The sequence below is a fragment of the Trichosurus vulpecula genome, chromosome 3 (genome assembly GCF_011100635.1).
Source record: "Trichosurus vulpecula isolate mTriVul1 chromosome 3, mTriVul1.pri, whole genome shotgun sequence".
In the NCBI taxonomy this organism is placed as follows: Eukaryota; Metazoa; Chordata; class Mammalia; order Diprotodontia; family Phalangeridae; genus Trichosurus; species Trichosurus vulpecula.
Window position 1 is genome coordinate 154,558,354 of NC_050575.1, and position 25,308 is coordinate 154,583,661.

The following is a 25,308-nucleotide window of genomic DNA, read 5'->3' on the forward strand; positions in this document are numbered from 1 at the left end:
AATGCAGAATAAAACTAACAGAGCAATAAACAAACAAACAAACAAACAAACAAAAAACAATGTACACATTGCCTACAACAATGTAAGTGCAAAAAATAACCACACAAAATAATCAAGTGAATATGGCAAAATTAAAAAGGTCAAGCAAAACTCAAAAGAAGAGTTATGAGAGGATATTCCTAATACACCCCTTTGTGGAGGTGGGAGGCCCACAGGTTCTGCATATTGTACACGTATTTGGACTTTTTCAATGTACCATCCTGATTTTTCCTTTGTTTCTTTTTTTGGTTTTAAAAATTATATTTGCTATATAGGACAGCTTTCTATGAGGGAAAAGGAAAGGAATACTGGAGAAAACTATGATGATGTAAAAATACATGAATAAAAACATATTTTTTTTAAAAAAACAACAAATAAACTCAGAATCCAAGACTCTCTCAACTGGAAGGGGCCTCAGATAACATCTGTCCAAGTCCACCCTGAACAGCAATAACAGCAATACAACTGCCCTAACCAGTGGTCATATAGCTTTCACTTAAATAGTTAAGTAGTGGGGAACTCATTACCTTAATAGAAAGAACAAGGATACTTTTGAACAGTCAAAATATTACCTTATAAAAGTTTACCTCTATGTAACTTTCATCTATCATTCTGAGTTTCGCCCAGTAAGACCAAGTCTAATCCCAAATGATATTTTATATACTTGAAGATAGGTATTTATCATGGCCCTTCTCTTCATGGTAAACATCCCCAGATCCTTTGACTATTCTCATTCAGCATGGTGTCAATTTCCTTCTCAATCTAGGTACTCTTCCTTCAGTCACTATCACAGGATATTCCACATGTGGTATGATCAAGCCTGACTACAGTAAGAGTATCACCTCCCTTATCCTAAATACTAGACTGCTGATAATGCAGCCTAGCATCACTTCCTATGGGAAATAAGAGACTCTTACTTAGTTTTGGCACCTTGTTGGTATGGTATATTCCTGGAACTGGAAGTCAAATGATGTTTATTCTACTTCTAGCTCTATCACCAAACTTAACCAAATCACGTTGCCTCTCTCGGCCTGTTTCTTCATTTGTAAATTTGATATAATAAAATAACATCTTTTCTATACCACAAGGCTGCTGTAATTATCAAAAGAAATAATGTAGAGGAAGACTGTTTGGTAAGTTAAAATGACTAGGCAAGGGCTAATAATTAATTTCCAGAAGTGGATAGTAGGTGATATTGTTTATGAAGCTTTTATAACAAGCAAAGTTCCATTACCATTTAAGAGTGGAATCCCAAAGACAAATAAAAATTCATCCCCGTGGTCTGCCTTTATTGTCACTGGTTTCAGGTCTCCCCAAAATCTTGGTCTATGCTGAAATTGGTACATATAGGTAGGTGCACCTGAAGCTGAAAGTGAAGAAAATGGTAGAAATTTAGAACTTCAAATGTCTTACCATTGATGGAAATCTTTGGAGATCATTTAAAGAGAAAAGAAAAAAATAAATAAAATAACCTTGTGATCTGAAATATTAAACTCTTTTAAGTAATGGCAGGTCATGGATCTTGGACTCATAAGATATGTAGAGGTGCCAACAGAAGCATGCAGAATAATATTGCACATAATTTATTTTTTCTAAAGTTGTTATTGATATCTAGGGTAATTTAGAAAGATATGTATGCTCTTCCTCCTTAATTATAGAATTTTAGTGATGGCTAGGATATTTGATATTATCTTGCATAATCTCCTATGGCATCCTCAAGATAGAGTCATTAAATCTCTTCTCGATTAAGGTAGGCCATTCTAGATTCCCAGGCAGGCACCTGGTATCATTATGATGCTGTGTGCAGTTAGTCAATGTCCTCTGCTCACAAACTTTCTTCTCTACTGAAATCTTTATATCCTTCCTATTTACATTTAGGAAATATTCAAGCCAGGATTTGAACTCAAGTCTCCTGTCTCCAAGCTCAGCACTATCTTATATATATCTGCAGTTATCTACTCTGCTTCTTGGTAGGACCTGTCTCAAGTAGCTCTGGAATGAGTTAGCATTCTTAGATAAAAAAGTGGGAGGGCTAAATCTGATTGTATCACTACTCTCCTATCTGGTACCCTTGGGAACTCACCTCTGTGAAGACGAGCCACTATTACAGAAGGAATCCCAAACATCAAGTCTCCCATCATGTCCAGAAATAGGCCTTTCTTTTTGATAGGATCTTCTGTTACTCCAAGATACTCCTCAGTTATCACAGGAGTAAGGTCTTTGGGGATTTTCTGAAGGGGATATAAGGCAAGTATTGAAAAGTTATTGGTAATTCATTCATATCTTCCACTATCCATATATATGTCATTTCATCTATTCATTGGATTTATACCCTACAAAAGACTGGCTGAAGCAACATCTTTTCTCTATGACACTGTCAATCTACTGTAACCAAGCTTCACTATAAAATTGCAAAACCTTGCTATAAATTGTTTAGCCAATCACCCATTTATAACATTACTTACAAAGTCTAATTCCTCAATAAAAATGTTGTTTCTCTTAATATCATGCATTTAGAGAACAATTGTGCTGTTCAGTTATTTAATTGTGCTCTACTCTGTGACCCTTTTGGATTTTCTTGGCAAAGGTACTGGAATGCTTTTCTATTTCCTTTTCAAGCTAATTTAACAAATGAGGAAATTGAGGTAAACAGGGTTAAGTGACTTACCAAGGGTCACATAGTTAGTGTCTGAGGCTAGATATGAACTCAGGTCTTGCTGATTCTAGATCAGTACTCTATTCACTGAGAAACTGAGCTGCTCCATGGAGCCATTATAGTTCAGAAGAAAATATGCAAAAGTTAATAATTGGCCCATGTTCTATCACTGAACATCTGTCTAGAGGGAAATCAATTTTCTTTTTTGAAGCCCAGTTTCCCCATTTTTACAATGAAGTTATAGAAACTACATTGATTCTAGTTCTCTTGAGTTCTAACATTGTACATTCTAAACTTCCCCCTCACCCACTCATCTGCCAATTTATATTGTAAGTTGCTTCTCAGCTCTGGCATTCTATGATTTTAGATTCCTTACAACAATTGGGTAGGAGCTCCACAATAGAGCTGTTGCTGTTTCTTGGTCCAGTCTGTCTCCTGATAGAGGATATCCTGTAATCTGCAAAATAAATAGATAATCAGTTATTTATTTAATTAAATGAAAATAAAAATTCACAAAAAAGCAATGGTTATTAACAAAGGAAGTAAAATATTCGATGTGAAATAAGAAAAGAAAACATTCTTATCTTTGTCAATGTAATAAGATTCTCTAAGTTGGGTTATATCAATGAATTCATTTAACCTCTAAAAACCCCAAGAAACTACAAAATAGAATATATATATTTAAAATCATGAAAATAATAATTGCCACACTTTTATCCAACTTATAATAAAATCTACTAAAGCTATTATCCCAATGGGTTTAGAAGGTTGGCCAATAAGTAGCTTCCTGAGATTAAGGCTTATATATCTTTGACCTTGTGCTATATCTCACCTCCCCCACACCCCATATCCAAGCTGTTGCCAAGGGCCTATCTCTTTTACCTTTGTAACATCTCTCAAATATGCCCCCTTTTCTACTCAGATACTGCCACCACTGTGGTACAGGCTGTCGTCAATGCATGTCTGGACTACTCTAATAGCCTGCTGGTGGGTCTACTTGCCTCAAGTCTCCCTCCACTCCAATTCATTCTCCATTTGTCTGCCAAAGTGATTTTTTAAACCATGTGTCCCACCCCCATACTCCCTAATTCAATAAATTCCAGTGACATCCAATCAAATCTAAGATCAAATACAAAATCCTCTGATTGGCATTGAAAGTCCTTCATAACATATCCCCCTTCCCCGGACACACACACACATGGTCTTCGCAGTCTTTCTACATCTTATTCCACACCACATACTTTTTGATCTGGTGACACTGACCTCCGTCTTGTTCCATGAACAAGACATTCCATCTCTTGGCTTTGACCGTTTTCTCTGGCTGTCTCCCATGCCTAGAATGATCCTCCTCCTCATCCCTGTAGCCTAGTTTCTGTGGCTTCCTTCAAGTTCCAAATAAAATCTCATCTTCTACAAGAGTCCTCTCCCAACCTCTCTCAATTATTATGCTTTTACTCTTTTATTTTTTCTGTATATGGCTCTTTTGCACATGTTTGCTTGGTGGTTGTCTCCCCCATTAGACTTTCTTTTGTTTCATTTTGTATTCCCAGTGCTTAGCACAGTTTTGGGCACACAATAGCCACCTAATTGCCTGACTGACTGGTTGACATAGTTATCTAGGCTTAAAGAGACTGCAACTAGAGTCTTTTCTAACTTTAATCACGTAAGTTTCTCAAGCTTGCCTATTCTAATGCCTGAAATTCCACCATTAAAGCTACATTCTTTAAGGTTATATGAGTGCTCCCAGTATAATGCCAATAACATTGGGAGGGCACAGTAACACTCTACCATTTATACGGAATATCTATCATTTGTGTCTGAGTAAGATCATTTTTATAGGATTCAGGGCCAAAAGAACACCTAGAGATCATTTAGCACAACCAACTCATTTTACAGTAAAAACAAAAACAAAAAAACCCTGAAATTCATGAAAATGACTGGCACAAGCTCATATGAGTAGTGAGTTGCAGAGCCAAGATTGCAAGTTACAGTCTCAGATCCCAAATCCATGCTCTTTCCACTATGCCATATTGCCTCCACATTGGTGATATTAGTATAAAATTCAATGCTTCAAACACATTCTATTCAATTTTAACTGGAGAAGCTGGAGACAGCATGAAGGTCCTATGTACTTGGTTGTGGGACTACAACCCAAAAATGGAGAAGGCCTGAGTTTTAATCCTAAGTCTGCCACTAACTAACTCATATGTGAACCCCTGACAATCCCTTCCTTCTTTGGGCCTTGGGTTTTTTTTTTTTCATTTGGCAAATGAGATGTTTAGACTAGATGTTCTCTAAGGTCACTGATCTTTGAGTCAGGGAGTATTAAATGCCACCTTTGTATTGTCAATAACTTGACCACTGCCTAGAGTCATTCCTTGGAAATATAGTCCTATGCTGAGGGGGAAAAAGTACAGGGCTAACTGTATAGAATGGTCCCATCACAATGAAGATAATTTTTTTTTCCTTTACTGAGCCAGTAGGGAATTCCTGGTCCTGGAGACAGAAGAAACACTAGAATAAAGAAGAAACACAATGTTCTTACATTTGGAAAAATCCAGCCAAATTCATCACTGTTGAATCCCACGATATAGGGGATATGATTGAACTGCTTTTCAGCGAGGAGCTCTCTGGGACTTTTGGGGAAAAATATCCCATCCACTACTGCAGGTAAGAACATAATTTTCTGAAAGAAAAAATAGTAATGCAAACATTTTCTCACTCTAACCAGAGAATTAAATGTGTCATTTTTTAAAAAAAATCTTCCTCTGTGGGTTATGGACTGATACATCTTTTGCATTCATTGTTGAGATCAGCAGGGACAAGAACCTGTAACTTTATTTTTAACCACAAAGACTTTTATGGGTATTATTTTTATCTGACCAATGGATTTTTTACGAATCAATTACTTTTGCCTGTTTTACAACTGTTTTGAACATAAGGAACTAGAAAACCAGTTAAGTAAACTTAATTCAGTTAATATGCCCAAATGTGTAGAAAAATATGAGGTTACAAAAACTAATCCCTAATAAAAGGCTGTCCTGGGTGCACAGATTAAAAGCAAGTATTGAATGATGGTATGACTTCCCTATCTTTTTGAGATCATATTCAAATGCTATATTCTCTAAAGACCCTTCCCTGATTATTCTAACCCAGAGGTTCTTACAGTTTTTGTGGCATGGACTCCTCAGAATATTTTAAATGCATGAAATAAAATATGTAGCCTTACAAAAGAAAGCAATGATATTGCAATATGTCAATTTTAAATGAGTCAAAATGAAATATATAAAATTGCTATATTGAGGTATATCAATTATCAAAGTATTTTAAAAATCAAATTTACAGATACAAGGGTAAGAACTCTTTCTCTAGCCATACAGATCTCTCCCTGCTATAAACTTGCATAACATTTATTGGAATGCCAAAAAAAAAAAACCTAGTCACATGGCCAAGAGTGCAAAGGTAAGGTTAAAATTCCCTAGATATATGACTGTAGAAAAGTCACTTACTCTATATTCCTCAGTTAATTTACCCGTAAAATAAGGATAATGATATCTCTTCTATAGGATTATGAAGACAGTGAAACAAACTGGTTGTAATTGTATATGAACCTAGATTAAATCAATTAAAATGTTTATTGTATTCTAATTGTTTTAACTCTGATAGTCCTGTCACAGAATTAAAAATCTCAGAGTTGTAAGGGTGCTTAGATCTCATCTAGTCCAACCCGTAACTGAAAAGGAATCCACTCTACAACGTACCCAAAGAAATGGTCCTCTATCTTTCACCCAAAGACCTGTAATGAAGGGGAACACATTTCTAGGCAGCACATTCCATTTTTGGATAGCTCTAGCTGTTAAGAGTGATTACTTTATGTCAAGCTTAAATCTGCCTTTCTACAATATCCATCCACTATTCCTAGGTCTAGTCTATGGGATCAAAATGAACAAATCTAATTTGCTCTACCACATGACAGCCCCTCATCTACTTGAAGATAATTACAATGTTCTTCTTAAGTTTCTCTAGTTTAAATTCTTTATGTGCTCTTTATATGGTATAAACTGTCAGCATCCTAATTGCTCATCTAACCAGTCTTCTGCTTATTAATGTCCTTACTAAACTGTTACACTGAAAATTTAATATAACACTTTGATTAGGGTAGAATACAGAATCTCCTTATTCAGTAGCCTCCTTGTTCTTGGAAGCCATATTATTTTTAATGCAGCCTAATTTTACATTTGCTTTCTTTTGTCCAGAATGAGAGCTCTACATTTGGAGAAAGCAGATTGCAATGGTTTGGTGGAAGGATAGGTAGGATAATCATAGAAGTAATGACAATAATGGACCAAATTTATATAGCATTTTAAGGTTTTCAAAGCACTGTGTATGTTAGGTCTTTTGATCATCATAGCCCTGTGTGGTAGATACTATTACTATCCCCATTTTACAGGTGAGGAAATTGAGACCAAGAAAAGTTAAGTGACTTGTCTACAGTCAAACTGATAGAAAAGCTTCGAAAAAGAATTTGAACTCAGGTCTTCTTGACTCCAGGTGTAGCCAGCTTACACACTTTTTGATGAACTGCCTCTAGGATTCCATGGACTAAAATTCTTTGGGGACACTCAGTCGAGGAAGGATGAGAATCTCTCAAGAACAAAATTCTAAAGATAGAGAAGCAATGCCAATGAGTAAGGAAACTGAGAGTCCTCTGAAGTGATGGATACTCCACAACAAATTGAAACTTTTTTCAAAGTGATATACAGGAAATGTAAGCAATGTTTCCAAAGGGGGCATCCAGGATGGTGAAGGTCCTTGATTTCATGTCATAAAAATTTATTGAAAGAGCTTGGAATCTATAGTCAAAGACAAAAGACTCAGGGAGATTATGACAGCTGTGTTCAAATACATGAAGACTGTCATGGAGAGTAGAGGTTGGATTTGTTTTCTTTGGCCATGGTAGGTGGAGTAAGGTATGGAAATTACAAAGAAAAATTCAGATTTTAGGAATGGGAAATGGTTTTCAGCAGTCATATAGTGCCACCCATATGTAAAAGAAATCTCTCCTATAGTGTACCTGAAACTTTTTATATCAGTTATCTTCTGATAAAGAGAAACCCACTATCTCTCATTCTACTTTTGGTCCTTCTAATTCTCAAATCCTTTTATTATATGAATAAAGTTATACATAGGTACAGAATTTTCCCACCTACACATCATGCTGACACCCATTATCTCATTTGCTTCTCATAATCTTGTAATAACTCCATTTTACAGAAGAGGAAAATGTGGCTGAAAATCATTATATTCCCTGTTTAGTTTTTAGAGATAGTAGAGACCTTAGGGGTAGTTTGGTCTAACTCTCTTATTCAACAAATATTGATCAAGTGCTTACTGTGGACTAGCCATGGGGGATATAAAGATAAAATTTAAGTAGAACCTATCTTCACCCTTTTCATTTTTATGTATAAAGTAAGTATTTCTACATTTCCTTCACTTAGAGATGAGGAAATTGAGGCTCTTGGAGAAAGTTAAGTGCTCAAAATACAGCAATTTTATTAAGTGAGATGATCAGGACTTATGGACTAATTTCCTATCACCTGACTCTTAATTCAGGGTTCTTTCCACTATACCATGATGTCAATAATGCAAGCTAGACTATAAGACATCAGTTCAATATTACAACTAATGCTGGATATAAAATAAACTCACGTAAATTATTACTATTAACGTATATTACAAATAAAGCCAAACAGCAAGAGATAGAAAGAGAAATTCTATTTGAAGTGACTACAAATAATATAAATATTTGTGAGTGTCCCTACCAAGGAAAACTCAAGAGCTATATGAACACAATTACAAAACACTTTTCACAGAGATGAAGTCAGATCTAAATAACTGAAATAATATCAGTTGCTTATGCGAAGGCCAAGCTATTTTGATAAAAATGCCAGTTTTATCTAAGTTAATTTGCTTATTCAATGCCATACAAATCAAACTACGAAAAGATATTTTACAGAACTAGAAAATATAATACCAAAATTCATCTGGAAGAACAAAATTTTCCAGAATATTAAGGGATTTAATGAAATGAAATGCAAGAGAAAGCAACTCTGTCATACCAGATCTAGAACTGTATTATAAAGCAGCAATTATCAAAACTACTTTGTAGTTGTTAAAAATAGGTGGATCAGTGGAATAGATTAGGTACACAAGACACAGTAGTCAATGACTATAGTAATCAACTGTTTGATAAACCCCAAAACTTCACTCGCTATTTGACAAAAGCTTCTGAGAAAACCGGAAAAGAGCATTGCAGAAACTAGGCAAAGACCAACATCTTATCAAGATAAAGTCAAAATAGATATATACAGATAAATGTTGATACTATAAAGAAATTAGGAGAGCAAGGAATAGTTTACTTGTCAAATCTATGGAAAACAGAAGAATTTAGGGCCAATCAAGAGAGAACATTATAAAATGCAAAATGGATCATTTTGATTATATTGAATTAAAAAAAATTGCACAAACAAAGCCAATGCAACCAAGATTAGAAGGGAAACAGAAAGCTGGGAGACTATTTTTATAGCCAATGTCTCTGAAAAAGGACTCACTTCAAAAACACATAGAGAACTGTGTCACATTTATAAGAATACAAATCAATCCCCAATTGATCGTGGTCAAAAGATATGAATAAGCAGTTTCCAGAGGAAGAAATTAAAGCTATCTATAATCATAGGGAAAAATGCTCTAAATCACTGTTTATTAGAGAAATACAAATTAAGACAATTCTGAGGTACTACGTCATATCTATCAGTTTGGCTAAAATGACAAAAGAGAAAAATGGCAAATGTTGGAGAAAATGTGAGAAAAATGGAATACTAATGCATTGTTGGTAGTGTTGTGAACTGATCCAACCATTCTGAAGAGCAATTTGGAACTATGCCCAATGGACAACCAACCTAAGCATACCCATTGACCCAGCAATACTACTTTTAGGTCTTTATCACAAAGACAGCATACAAGTGGAAAAAGAACACACATGTACAAAAATATTTATAGCAGCTCTTTTTGTGGTGGCTAAGAATTGGAAATTGAGGGATTGACCATCACTTTGGGAATACCTGAACAAATTGTGGTATATGAAAGTAATGGAATACTATTGTTCCATAAGAAATGGTGAGCAGGCAGATTTCAGAAAAACCTGAAAAGACTGAAATGAACTAATGCTAAGTGAAGTGAGCAGAAACAGGAGAACATTGTACACAGTGATAGCAACAATGTGTGATGACTGACTTTGTTAGACTTAGCTCTTCTTAGTAACACAATGATCTAAGACAATTCTCAAAGACTCATGATGGAAAATGCTATCCACATCCAGAGAAGGAACTATGAAAGGGATGGAGCCAAGATGGTGGAGTGAAAGTGGAGATTTATGCGTGCTCTCCCTCAAACCCCTCCAAATACCTGTAAAAATGACTAAACAAATTCTAGACCAGCAGAACCCAGAGACAGAGTGAAACAAGTTTCGAGCTCAAGACAATCTGGATGGTCAGTGGGAAAGGTCTGCTGCACCAGGCTGGGAGAGGAGTGTAGTCCAACCTGTGCCATGCCAGCACAGATGTCTGGCCCCAGAAAACCTGCAGCAGGCCAAAGGGGACTGAACCACTGGCACCTGAGGCAGTTTCCAGACTTATCAACTCACAAATGGCAAAGACAACTTAGAAAGTCAATGGGAAAAGTCTGTTGCACATGGATGAGAGAGGAGCGCAGACCTCAGCACAGCCATGGGGCAGCAGCTGCAGCAGCAGTGGCACAGACAGCAGCTGCTTCCAGAGCTCTCAACCCACAGACTATAAGGGGACAAAACAACTGATCAGAAGGAGATTACAGGGGTCTCCTTGTTGGCATTGAGGCTGGGTTCTACTGCTTTGTCCATACTTGGATCTGGGTTACAATCCTGGTTGGCAGTGCTAGGGTGAGGAAGAGCACTGGAAAGCAGAGCTTGTGGCATCTATGGAAAGAGAACCCTCTTCAGTGTTCCAGGTCAGAAAAGACTATTCACTGACCAGAACACCTTGGAAGAACTGAAAATTTACAGGTCCCTAGAAGTAACCATGAGAACAGAAGCACAAAACTCCTCAAGCTTGGGAAAGTACACCTTCCACACTGGAAGCAGGGATCTTAAGACATAGTTAAAAATCAACTAATTGGCAGGGAAAATGAGCAAACAGTGCAGTCAGGAAACTTTAGACTATAGAATCTTTGGTGACAAAGAACATCAAAACATAAAAGAAGAAGAATACAGCAAAGTCAAAGCTCCTATATCTGATGCCTCCAAGAAAAATATGAATTGGTTCCACGCCATGGAAGACCTCAAAAAGGATTTTGAAAATCAAATAAGTAGAGAAAAATTGGTAAGAAATGAGAGTGATGCAAGAAAATCATGAAAAATGAGTCAACAGCTTGCTAAAGGACACCTCTCCAAAATACTGAAGGAAATAATACTTTACAAAATTGACTAACCCAAAAGGCAAAAGAGGTCCAAAAAGCCAATGAGGAGAAGAATGCCTTAAAAAGCAGAATCAGCCAAATGGAAAAAGGAAGTCCAAAAACTCACTAAAGAAAATAATTCCTTAAAATTTAGAATGGAGCAAATGGAAAGTAATGATTTTATGAGAAATAAAGAAATCATAAAACAATTCCAAAAGAATGAAAAAAATAGATGACAATGTGAAATATCTCAATGGAAAAAACAACTGACATAGAAAATACATCCAGGAGAGATAATCTGAAAATTATTGGTCTACCTGAAAGCCATGATTAAAAAAACTCCTAGACAGTATCTTTCAAGAAGTTATTAAGGAAAACTGCCCTGATATTCTAAAATCAGAAGGAAAAATAAAAATTGAAAGAATACGCTGATCACCTCCTGAAAGATATCCCCAAAGGAAAACTCCTAGGAATATTACAGGACAATTCCAGAGTTCCCAAGTCAAGGAGAAAATATTGCAAGCAACTAGAAATAAACAATTCAGGTATTGTGGAAAAACAATCAGGATAACACAAAATTTAGCAGCTTTTACATTTAGCAATCTGAGGCCTTAGAATATGAAATTCCTGAGGTCAAAGGTGCTAAGATTAAAACTAACTGCTTAGATTCCTACATGGAAGGATGATATTTGTAACTCATGAGACCTTTTTCATTATTAGGGTAGTTGGAGGGAGTATTTATGAAGAGAGGGCACAGGGTGAGTTGAATATAAAGGGTTGATATCTAAAAAAAATAAGGGGTGAGAGGAATGTGCTTGGAGAAGTAGAAAGGGAGAGACAGAATTGGGTAAATTACCTCACAGAAAAGGCCAGAAAAAGCTTTTACAATGGAGGGGAAGAATGGGGAGGTGAATGGGCATGAGTGAACATACCTCTCATCAAAATTGGCTTAAGGGGGGAATAACATGTACACTCAATTGGGTGTGGAAATTTTTCTTATCCTACAGGAAAGTATTGGGGAGAGGAGATAAGAGGAAATGTAACAGAAGGGAGGGCACATTGGAAGAGACAGGAATCAGAAGTAAACACTTTTGAGAAGTGACAGGGCGAAATGAGAGAATAGAATAACTGGGCATGGGACATGACTATTATGGAAATGTTTTGCATGACTACACATGTATAACCTATATTGAATTGCTTGCCTTCTCAACGGGGATGAGTGTGGAGGGAGGAAGGGAGAGACTTTGGACTCAAAGATAAAAAAAATATTAAAAATTATGTTTTACATGCAACTGGGAAATAAGATACACAGGCAATGTGGTATAGAAATCTAGCTTACCCTACAGGAAAATGGAAGGGAAAGGGAATAAGAGAATGTGGAGGACAGAAGGGAGAGCAGATTGGGGGAACCTGTAATTGGAATGCACACGATCATGGGTTGGGGGTGGGGGAAAATGAGGAGAAAATTTGGAACTTAAAATCTTGTGGAAGTGAACGTTGAAAACTAAATTAAATAAATAAATAAATTCATTAAAAAAAGTGGAAAAACAAAAAAAAACACATTTAAAAGTCTTGTTCCATTAATAACCCACCACCAATTTATTAGATGAAAAATACTGAATCTTTGAATAAAATTCTGAAACAACATTATAAAAGAGAAATAATTGTGACATTTGGATGCAGATTGAAGCATACTGTCTTCTCTCTTTTTTGTTCTGTCTTTCTGTTGTTTTTTCCCTTTTATTCTGATTCTTCTTTCACAACATGACTAATGTGGAAACATGTTTAATAGATTGTACATGTATAGCCTATATCAGATTGAATGCTGTCTTTGGTGGGGAGAAAGAGGGAGGGAAATTTAGAACTCAAAATCTTATAAAAGGGAATGTTGAAAACAAACAAAAACAAACAAATAAATGAATGAATGAATGAATGAATGAATGAATAAATGAATGAATGAATAAATGAAAATTTAGAAACATTGAACTAAGGTAAGAGGGAACAGTTATATGTACAAATCAGGGCTCATCGGATGGTGTAAAAACATGGAAAGTTTCAAAAGTCCAAATTTAGAGACAGTGGAGTTGGAAGGAAAATTGTTCTCTTTTGATTAGTCCAATAGGATTTTTTGGAGCAGGTGGGATTTAAGGGACAATTTTAAATAAAAAATTGGCACTAGAGTTTTTACAAATATTTCAGTGGGGACCATCTTTGTAGTGATGATGATTAAAGATATGGGCCTAGGAAGAAAGTTTATTAATTAAAGAACTGAGGGGAAAAAGATTGGAATCTCAAATGGGCCAACTAACCTTTTTACCTAATAATTAGCCCAAAGCAAAGACTTCCATTCACAGTTACAGACATTATCCTCATAGGGTATATAATTCAAGTTTTTTTATTGTTTTTTAGCAGTCATTTATGCCATGAATTCGTAGGGGATTGGTTCCAACAGTTCAGGTTCCTTGCCATTGGTTCTCACAAAGTGTGCTTCTCTGGGTGGAGCAGGCTGGCGTTTCAGTTGAACCCAAGTGCATTTTTCTTTGGCTTCCTTCTTCTTCTGATCATTTTCCTTTACACGCTTCAGGAAGCTATCTCTGCTCTTAGAATGCTTAATATGCTCAATACGCACATTAATTCTCTTGGCTAGAATCTTGCCCTTAACCTGTTTGTTTACAACAATGACTACAGCATGTTGAGTAACATTATAGACTCGTCCAGTCCTGCCATGGTAACATTTGTGGGGCATTCCTTGCTGAACTGTGCCCATACCCTTGATATCTACAATATCACCTTTCTTGTATATTCGCATATACGTAGCCAAAGGGACAACACCATGTTTTCAAAAGGGCCTAGAAAACATGTAGCGTGTCCCTCTCCTTTTTCCTTTTGTGTTCGTCATTTTGGCAACTCACTGGAATATGGTGGAGCTGGCAGAAAGCCATAGGGTATATAATAGGTGGTTGGCATTAACACTCATAGTCTTCCTTGCCTGGAACTTTGACAATGTCTTTTACAACTTCTGAAATAATTTGTAAGCCCAGGTCAGGTGTTTCCATAGGGTCTGTTCTGAAAGGGACAAAGAACAACCTTGGCCTCTTGAAGATGGCATTTTGAATAGTGGTTATTATGGAATATTAACCTGGCAGTTGCCTGAGAATGGGGCAGACTGCTCCTCAGGGGCATAGGATGCTAAAATGACTCCATTCAAATAGGGTTGCCTTCCCTGTGTTTAACTGGAACTTAAAGAAATCCAGAATCAAGAAATTAAGAAGCAAAGATGTCTAACCTGTGTGGGGTCTCCCATGAAATCCATGCTCATTAGCTCCTGTGAAGACAGACAAAATATGTGTAAGTAAGAAAAATTTTCCAAAAAGTGCTTATCTTGTCACTTCACGTCAGGTTCTTTCTCATGCTTTGTCAAGATTATGTTCAGTAATGAAGTGCACAGGACTTCTTATCCCTGCCCTTTACACCCTGAGTAAAGTCAGGCTATGGATACACGAAGAGAGTGACAAAGTCTCTTAGAATTCCAGCTTGGAGCAACCACTTGAGGATCTAGAGTTCTTTGTTCTCCTACCTACCCTTCCCTCAAGCTAGACCTCTGGAAGAAAAGCCTAAAGAGTCATATAGGCCTATGAAAAGGAAAAGGGATGTTGTGCTCCAAATTTTAATCTAATATTAAATTGCATGCATAAAAACTTTTATAATTACCACATAATATTTTGAACACTTCTGAAAGGTTAGGCCCTTGTTCTGAATTTAAGGAATTACTAAATTCTCCAAAAATTAACTACTAGTCCCTAACAAACTGGTTTCAACTGTACAGTGCAATAAATTATAACAATTATGCAAATGATTCTTGGTTCAACAAAAATCTAAATAATTATGCCAAGACTGCGTTTTGTTTTGTACATTTGGAAACTATCTTAGGTCTTAGATTGGCCTCACTGAAAAAGGTAGATAATTCTCTAGGATGGCCTATGCAATGAAGCTTCCTTTCATCAGGCAAAGCAACAAGTTCCCTGTAGTTCCAAGGAATACCTCCCCAACCACCACCACCCCTCTCTGCCAACATCTGAACAGACACCTTCCTCTTCTCTACATGAATAGCTTCCCAGGAGGGACATCAAAAATCCTTCTGCTCCAGGCCCTTGTGTGCTGGCAGGTAGACATCAGAAATGAAACCCTAAAAGCCGTTTACTAGATCATGACTTGGGTGATTTTCAAATCAAAATGAACTGGGAGGACCTTTGTGAAAGTCAAAGCTGTTAGTAAGATGGGGAATTCAGGGGAAATCAAAGCACTAAAGAGATTGCTATCAATACTTGTATCCTTCAAGACCATAGGGACAACTGAATAGCACTGGGTTAACAAAAATAATTAATGTAATGCTTAGTTCCTGTTTACAAGTTCCCTGAGAGCTCTTCCCTGGCCTTCTCACTAGTACCTTCTCACCTCTTTTACTCACACACCCCAGCTCAAAACAAGGCATCCCTCTAGCACTGTTCAAGGAAACATTTTGTGTTGCCTAAAATCAGGTGTAAAAATTGCCTGTTAGGTTTCTGGTGAAAGCAAATGTTCCTTCCCAACTCACTGCTCTGTAGTTCAGCAGGTCAATGTTTCTCATATATGGAAGCTCATCCAGACTGCCTAGGGGAACTAGAGGGTCTGAAGCGATCATGTAAAGTGAATTTTATTAAAGGGATACCATCTTTTGAGTTGTGTTCAAGATCTCTTCTTCTGTCTTCTGCCGCATACAGTGAACCATGCTGGCTGAAGTAGTTGTTTTACATCCAGCAAAGGCTGCAATTTTCTGCAACATAATATAACAGGGACAACCTTATATTCCTGAAGGTTTGACATGGTACATTGGGAAAAGTTCCAGAATGGAAGCCAGAGGAGTGAGATTCAAATAGCCCTGTCCCTTCTTGCATGATTTGTGATTGGGGAAACAGACTAGGTATACTACTTGCTGAAGCAATAAACCCAAAGACCTCAACTATTGGGGCAAAAGTAGTAGAGGAAAAGCAGACAGCAATATGTCAGAAACTTGTTTTCGACCTGATGCGATGTACCAAGATAAATTCTAAATGGATTCATGATCTAGATCAGGGCTGTCCAACCATAGGTTTTTATTGAAACAATAGACAATATGTTTTGATTTGCCATTTTAGTGAGAGCTCTGTGATAACTCAGCTTCCTTTATTAAAGCTTTTATGTAAATTTCTATGTTTGTAGACCAGCCGCATAAATACCACTGCGGGCCCCATGTGGCCCACCGGCCACATTTTGGATAGCGCTGACCTAGATATAAAAGACCATACCATAAACAAAATAGAATATAAGGAAGAAATTGCCTTGATTAATGAATGGGGGCCAACTTGGAGCAACCACTTGAGGATCTAGAGTCCTTTGTTCTCCTACCTACCCTTCCCTCAAGCTAGACCTCTGGAAGAAAAGCCTAAAGAGTTATATAGCCCTACAAAAAGGAAAAGTGATGTTTTTCTCCAAATTTTTGAATAACTCTAATCTAATATTAAATTGCATGCATAAAAACTTTTATAATTACCACATAATATTTTGAACACTTCTGAAAGGTTAGGCCCTTGTTCTGAATTTATGGAATTACAATTCTCCAAAAATTAACTACTAGTCCCTAACAAACTGGTTTCAAGTGTTCATGGCCAAACAAAGAACAGAGAGGATAATAAAATAAATAAATTATTTTGATTATAGAAATATTTTAAAAATTCAAAAAACAAATTCATTTTAAGACTAGAAGAGAAACAGAAAACTAGAGAAAATCTTTGTAGCAAGATTCTTTGATAAAGTCTTCATTTCTAAGACAGTAGTAACTGATTCAGATTTGTAAGAAAACATATCAACAATTGATGAGTTGTTGAATAAGTGAAAAGTTGGTTCTCTAGTAAACAAAATCTAAGCTACTTAAAATTCACTTAAAAAACATTGAAATCACCAATAATTAGAAAAACTAAAATTAAAGCATCTCTGAGGTCACCCACCAGATTGGTGAAATTGACAAATAATAGAAAATTACAAAAGTTGGAAAAGCTGCAGGAGAATGATATTGATACACATTGATGATACTGTCTAATGGTCTAGACACTCTAGAAATTTGTTTGAACCTATTGCTAAAATATTAGTAAACTAGATATATCTTTTGACCTAGTGATAACTCTAGACCTATATGCCCAATATGCCAATCCCCCCCAAAAAAAGGTGCTATATGTATAAAAATACTTAGAGAAGCTTTGGTAAAGGGAAAGAAATAGAGAAGAGGTGACAAATTATGGTATATGAATATAGTGGAATACTATTATGCTCCAGGAAATGAGGAAGGGGATGGTTTCAGAGAAACCTGTGAAGACTTCTATGTACTGAAAACAAAGTAAAGTGAGATGGACTAGGGGAACAACTTGTATAATACGACAGAATTTTAGAAACAAACAATTTTGAAAGATTTAAGAACTCAGATCAACAAAATGATAAATAATGATTCCAATGACTGATGCTGAAGAATGTTGCCTAACTCCTGTGAGAGATGTGATAGACTAATATGCAAAATAAGACAAGCAATTTTCATTTAGCTATTCTGGGAACTTTTGCTTAACTATGTGTATTTGTTATAACACTTTTTGTCTTTTTTTTTTCTTTTCTAGTGGGGAAGTGAACCTGAAGATAAAAATAAAGTCTTGCTAATTGCAAAATAATTAATTAAAAAAACCTTCCAATGCCTTAGACAAGTCATTTCTTTATGCAGAGCCTCCATTATTACCTCCGTAAAATGGGGCATCTTTAAATTATTTCTACTATTCCTTGTAGTTCTAAATCGTATAAGCTTGTGAATTGAATCAAGTTATTGGAGAGTCATATAATTTCAAAAGCCAACCTCAGCTGTTGATTTGATGTTAGAACTGAATAGGCATTCCATAAGAGCAACACCACTCTGGGAAATGGCTTGGTGGAAGAGATTTTTCGTCAAAGGAGAAAGAACCTGAGGGAGAAAAAAAACAGAGGGAGTGAGATTATGATTTAGGACCGGAACTATAACTAGGGTAGGAAAATCATAACTTTGCCTCAGGACATTGGGGGGATACTGACAATACACCTTCACCAACATAAAGACCAAGTCTTAGCACCCTGCTACCAAATAAATAAATAAGTAGATAAACAAACAAATAAATAAATAAAATAATTAGTTAAAATAGAGACAGCAGGACCAGTTGTGGTATGGATAGAGGGCCAGCCTTGAAATTAGGAAACCTGAGTTTAAGTCCTATCACTGACACATACTGGCTGTATAACCTTGGACAACTGACAATTTCTTGGAAACTCTGTTGTTGATTTGCTTTTAAAGAGGGAGTTTTCTCATGAAGAGCTCCCTAAACTATTGAACAAAGGGACGTTTCCTAGAAGAGTTAAAGTTGGAAGGCACTAGAAATCAAAATTCCTTCTCTGGGCTATCACTCCTCAATGAATTCCTCCCAATCTCAGGTTTGTAGAGCTCCCCTCCCCAACCCAATGGAGACTTTCCTAGGAGCAAACTGTTAATTAGATACGTATCTTTTATTTTGTTCTAGTGATATAGAAGCATCTTAAAGCCAGGGATTTTCTTTTTGTCTTCATACTCCCACTGCCTAGTGTTTGAACATGTCTTGTGAATAGTTTTAACTTAACAAATTGTGTGTCCTTCATTCCTGAAGAAGACCATGACACAAGGAAGGTGATGCCATGACTTATAAGTGAAGTGGTTTTAAGTGAGGGAGGGCTGTGCAAAGTCGCCAGCCCCACTTTCTCCTCCAGAGTCATCTGGGTCCAGTGGCAAGATGGCAAGATATAGATCATGACAACTGGAGATGCTCCCCCACCACTTAATAAATACTTGTTGGATGAATGAGTATGCTAAGATTTTTTCCCCACAAACTTTTTGTTTTTAAGTATCTCTCTCTCTCTCTCTCTCTCTCTCTCTCTCTCTCTCTCTCTCTCTCTCTCTCTTTCTCACACACACACACACACACACACACACAAACACACACACACACACGCCACCACCACCAACACCACCGCCACCATGGGTGACACACATAGAGTATCCCCAGCAGTGACTTCTCAGAATTCCTCATCCCTTCTGATAGTTCTAAGTGAGATGCTAATAATCACTGGCAGCTGCTACTCAAACAGAGGGGAATCATTGTTCATAATGCTGTTGACATCGATAAACATGACAGGCAGAGATGACAGAGAAGTAAGCATGTCACACTAACAGCATATGTGGAGATAACTCATTTATCAGGCCCAGGATAAACCTTTCAAAGAAACAGGCTTCTGGGTAGCAGGATGGACAATGTGAAGGCCAGTAGATTAGGAATGTGTTAGAAATCATAAAAAAGTGTTGTACCAGAATTAGCTATTTTTAAGATTTGTCATGGACTAGCTCCATTCCTGTATGGAATAGTAATTAAATACTCTATTTGTCATTTAAGAGGGATACAGAACTCCATTTCAAGCTGATCACAATGCATTATTTATGAATAACAGATTAATAAATAGTCACTTAGGGGGAACTAAGGCACAGAAAAGTCCAATTATGATGGTCCAGATAATTTTCTGAGGAACGAGGCCTTTTGGCACAAGAGGAAATATCCTAAATAAACACACAATAGCAGCTCATTTATTTTTCATAGAAACATAGCATTAGTAAGGGCCATAAAGGTTATCTAGTCATGCATTTCCCAACCTAATCATGAATTCTTCTCACTACTATAGAACTTCTTTTAATAATGTTTATCCAGTCAATGATTAAATACTACAGGAGGGTGATTCTAGTCATCTTGATCTATATCTTGCCACTGGAACCAGAGGAGAGAGTGAGGCTGGGAGCTTTGCACAGCCCTCTCTCACTTAAATACAATTCACTTTCAAGTCATGACATCACCTTCCTGATATCATGGTCCTCTTTGAGAGCAAAGGACAAACAACAATCTGAGAAGTTGTAGCTGCCCCACTAGGGACCCAATTGGCCAATTCCAGTTGCACAATGCAGCTCTTTCCTTTCTTCTCTATTTCCCTCCCTCTTTCCTTCCATATCGCACTCTCTTCTCTCCCTCCTCCTGTCTTTCTTTTTTTTAATTTTTTTTTTATTTTTGGTTTACAACACTCTGTTCCACAAGTTTTTGAGTTCCAAATTTTCTCCCCCTCCCTCCCTGCCCCCCCTTACCCCACAGGACATTATGGAATCCAATATGTGTTCTACATATACCTTCACATTAAATTTATTTACACAATAGTCAAAGTCTAAAGAAGAATTTTTTCCAATGGAATGAATCATAAGAAAAAAGAAACAAAACCAAAAAGGAGGAAAAAAAGGAGAGCAAATAGTTTGCTTCAATCTTCATTCAGACTCCATACTTCTTTCTCTGGATGTTGATAGCTCTTTCCATCATAAATCTTTTGGAGCTGTCTTTGAACCTTGTATTGCTGGGAAGACCCAAGCCTATCAAAGTTAGTTATCACAGATACCATGTGTCTGTAATCATGTATAATGTTCTCCTGGTTCTGCTCCCCTCTCTCGGCATCAGATCACACAGGTCTTCCCAGGTTATTATGAAGTCCATATGTTCCCCATTTCTTATAGCACAATAGTATTCCATTACATTCATATACCACAACTTGTTTAGACATTCCACAGTTGATGGGCATCCCCTTGATTTCCAATTATTTGCTACCACAAAAAGAGCTGCTATAAATATTTTTGTACATATAGGTCCCTTTCCCACTTCTATGATCTCTGGGATACAGCCCTAGAAGTGGTATTGCTGGATCAAAGGGTATACACATTTTTATAGCCCTTTGGGCATAGTTCCAAATTGCTCCCCAGAATGGCTGGATCAGTTTACAACTCCACCAACAATGTAACGGTGTTCCAATTTTCCCACATCCTCTCCAGCATTTATGATTTTCCTGTTTTGTCATGTTGGCTAATCTGACAGGAGAGATGTGGTACTTTAGAATTGTTTTGATTTGCATTTCTCTAATCAATAGTGATCTAGAAAATTTTTTCATATGATTATAGATAGCTTTAAGTTCTTCCTCTGTAAACTACCTGTTCATATCTTTGAACATTTCTCAATTGTGGAATGACTTGTATTCTTATAAATTTTACTCAGTTCTCTAAGTACTTTATAAATGAGGCCTTTGTCAGAGATATTGGTTGCAAAAATTGTTTCCAACCTTTCTGCTTCCCTTCTAATCTTGGTTGCATTGGCTTTGGTTGTGCAAAAAACTTTTCAATTTAATGTAATCAAAATTATCCATTTTGCATTTCAAAATGTTCTCTGTATCTTGTTTGGCCATAAATTCTTCCATTCTCCATAAATCTTACAGGTAAACTATTCCTTGCTCTCCCAAGTTGCTTACAGTATCTGCCTTTATATCTAAATCATATACCCATTTTGACTTCATCTTGGTAAACGTTGTAAGATGTTTGTCTATGCCTAATTTCTATGATACTATTTTCCATTTTCCCAGCAGTTTTTTGTTAAATAGTGAGTTCTTATCCCAGATGTTAAATTCTTTGGGTTTATGAAACAGTGGATTACTACAGTTATTGACTACTGTCTCTCATGTACTTAACCTATTCCACTGATCCACCAGTATTTCTTAGCCAGTACCAAGTAGTTTTGATGATTGCTGCTTAGAAATATAACGTATGTTATAATGTTATAATATATATATATATTATATATATATATATATATAAAATATGTTATAATGTCTGTAGTAACTTTAAATGGGATTTCTCTTTCTATATTTTACTATTTGGCTTTGTTAGTAATATATAGAAATGATTTATGTGTTTTAATTTTATATCCTGCAACTTTGCTAAAGTCATTTATTATTTCAAGCTTATCATCATGTCATCGGCAAAGAGTGATAGCTTTATTTCTTTTTGCATAATCTAATTCTTTTAATTTCTTTTTAATGCTAAAGTTAACACGTAGTACAATATTGAGTAATGGTGCTGATAATGGACATCATTTTTTCATCCTTGATCTTGTTGAAAATGCTTCTACCTTATCTCCAATACATATAATTCTTTTTAATTTTTTTTATTTTACCTGAACAAAAATACATAATAGAGAAAAGAAACAAAAACATGTCATAAATTTAAATATATTGTATATTGACAATGTTGTCCTCTTCTGAATTTGTGTTTTGATCTTCCCTATCCCCATAGAAAGAATCTATGGTCAGTGGTTGTTTCCACTTTTTGCTTATGATGTTTGTCTATTTCCTGGCTTTTAAAGTGGAGCTCTTCTGCTGGAACGCAGTGAGCATTATTCCCAGATTCTTGTGCTTGGGGCCATGGCCTGGTCACTGGCTTTGTGAGCTGTGCCCTCAGGTGCTGGCAGCTGGAGGCCATAGGGGTCTATCAGCTTACCTAGTGCTGAGCTGGGGTTCTAGTGGTAGTGGCTGGCATGTACTGACGCCAAATGGGTTTTTTCTCTATTTCCCCAGAGCCACACTGAAGCTCTGGGGAATGTGGTTGTGGCTGCTGGAGAACACCTGCTCAATAAGGTTATGCTGAAGTGTATAGGGATTTGGCTGCTGGAGGATGCCTGCCCACCTGGAGGTGGGCTGAAACATGGGGAGGTTTGGCTGCTGGAGGATGACTGCCTGCTGGCACACGTGGTGGTTGTCCAAGCTAGAACCTGCCATTTCCCCTGGCTGGGCCAGGGTACATGAGAAATCTGAGTGTTGGTGCTGGCCTGCTTCACCACCCTGGGTTCAGGGTCTCCTGCTAGTTTGCTGAGGTGGGGCTTGCTGGGACATGTCCCGTACTCATTGTACCCCTTCCACCAGTGTGAGAAGAATCTTTCCTATTAATCCTTCAAGCCCCCCAGGCTAAAAGACTGCTGTACTCCATCTTCCTGTTGGCTCAGCTGTTCCAGGATTTGTCCTAAGGTGATACTTTCTGTGTTTTAGAGGTCAATAATATAGAGTAAGAGTGACTTACTTCTTTCCCCACCATCTTGGCCCCTCAAAGTCTGACCTATATTTCTTTTGAAGGAGCATGCCTTTAACTCAAGTAATTTTAGCTTTCTTTTATTGGCCAACAATGGGTCCTATCCCAAGACTCACTTGGCCATTGTTTGGTCTCTGATGGCCTAGAGTAAGTATAGATAAAAATTGTATCTGTTTAAGCCAGAAACCCAGAGGACCTTCCCTTCACAGATTGATTTTTGGTTGTTTGTTGGTTTGTTTTGACTAGTTAAAAAGGCCATTCTTTGCCTCATTTCTTACCCAGCCTTAAGCACAGAATGGGCATTGCCTCCATCAAGCTAAGACCTGGGAAGGAACCTAGCTTAACCAAGGTCTTCCACTGCATCTGAGGCCATCTCCAGTCATCCTCATCTATATTTTCCCACTGGATTCAGATGACTCTGCAGTAGAGAGAGAGGCTGGTGACTTTGCTCAGCTCTCCCTCACATAAATCCAAGTTACTTGCAAGTCATGACATCACCTTCCTGATGTTTTAGAAAATGAAATTGAAACAATGAATGAATGAATGAATGAATGAATGAATGAATGAATGAAATACTAGAGACACAGGGGGCTAACTTGAAGACAAGGTAGCCCTTTTCGTTATTAGAAATCTCTCACGATTCATTGATTGGTAATCTATCCTTTATTTCAGATTGGCAGCTTCTACTCTAACTTTTATTTTGGCTTTTAAATTTACTTATTTATTTAATATATTTAGTTTTCAGCATTGATTTTCACAAGAGTTTGAATTACAAATTTTCTCCCCATTTCTACCCTCCCCCCCACTCCAAGATGGCTCATATTCTGGTTACCCTGTTCCCTAGTCAGCCCTCCCTTCTGTCACCCCATTCCCCTCCCTCCCCTTTTCCCTTCATTTCTTGTAGGGCAAGATAAATTTCTATGCCCCATTGCCTGTGTATCTTATTTTCTAGTTGCATGCAAAAACTTTTATTTTTGTTTTTGAACATCTGCTTTTAAAACTTTGAGTTCCAAATTCGCTCCCCTCTTCCCTTCCTACCCACCCTCCCTAAGAAGTCAAGCAATTCAACATAGGCCACATGCGTATCATTATGTATAACCCTTCCACAATACTCATGTTGTGAAAGACTAACTATATTTTGCTCCTTCCTAACCTATCCCCCTTTATTGAATTTTCTCCCTTGATGCTGTCCCCGTTCAAAAGTGTTTGTTTTTGATTACCTCTACCCCCATCTGCCCTCCCTTCTATCGTTCCCCCCCCTTTTTGTTTATCTTCTTCCTTCTTCTTTCCTGTGGGGTAAGATACCCAATTGAGTATGTATGGCATTCCCTCCTCAGGCCAAATCTGATGAGAGCAAGATTCACTCATTTCCCCCCTCACCTGCCTTCTCTTCTCTTCCTACAAAACTGCTTTTTCTTGCCACTTTTATGTGAGATAATTTGCCCCATTCTATCTCTCCCTATCTCCCTCTCTCAATATATTCCTCTGTCATCCCTTAATTTCATTTTATTTCATTTAGATATCTTCCCTTCATCTTCAACTCACCCTGTGCCCTCTCTCTCTCTCTCTCTCTCTCTCTCTCTCTCTCTCTATATATATATATATATATATATATATATATATATACATATATATATATATGCACACACACACATACATATATATACACACAAACACATACATATGTACATACATACACATTCACCTATACATATATATGCATATATATATATATGCATATTCCCCTCAGCTATCCCAATACTGAGGTCTCATGAATCACACACATCATCTTTTCATGTAGTAATGTAAACAAAACAGTTCAACTCTAGTAAGTGCCTTGCAATTTCTTTTTCTTGTTCTTTTTCTTCATTACCTTTTCATGCTTCTCTTGATTCTTGTGTTTGAAAGTCAAATTTTCTATTCAACTCTGGTCTTTTCACTGAGAAAGCCTGAAAGTCCTCTATTTTATCGAAAATCCGTATTTTGCATTGGAGCACGACACTCACTTTTGCTGGGTAGGTGATTCCCGGCTTCAATCCTAGCTCCATTGATCTCTGGAATATCGCATTCCAAGCCC

The 25,308-nt window shown here is 36.9% G+C and overlaps 1 protein-coding gene and 1 pseudogene across 2 annotated transcripts in view; both read right to left on the reverse strand.

The window, feature by feature from the left end:
- LOC118841853 (liver carboxylesterase 1-like) overlaps nt 1–25,308 on the reverse strand; it is an 85,945-nt gene that overhangs the window by 11,552 nt on the left and 49,085 nt on the right. For both annotated transcript variants that reach the window (XM_036749518.1, XM_036749517.1), the window contains exons 6-12: nt 18,096–18,200; nt 15,894–15,998; nt 14,472–14,510; nt 5,241–5,381; nt 3,072–3,152; nt 2,123–2,270; nt 1,274–1,405 (exon numbers count right to left, since the gene is read on the reverse strand). In XM_036749518.1, coding sequence (XP_036605413.1) covers nt 1,274–1,405; nt 2,123–2,270; nt 3,072–3,152; nt 5,241–5,381; nt 14,472–14,510; nt 15,894–15,998; nt 18,096–18,200 — 751 coding nt within the window. The remainder of the gene's footprint in view (nt 1–1,273; nt 1,406–2,122; nt 2,271–3,071; nt 3,153–5,240; nt 5,382–14,471; nt 14,511–15,893; nt 15,999–18,095; nt 18,201–25,308) is intronic.
- LOC118841854 lies at nt 13,559–14,131 on the reverse strand (annotated as a pseudogene).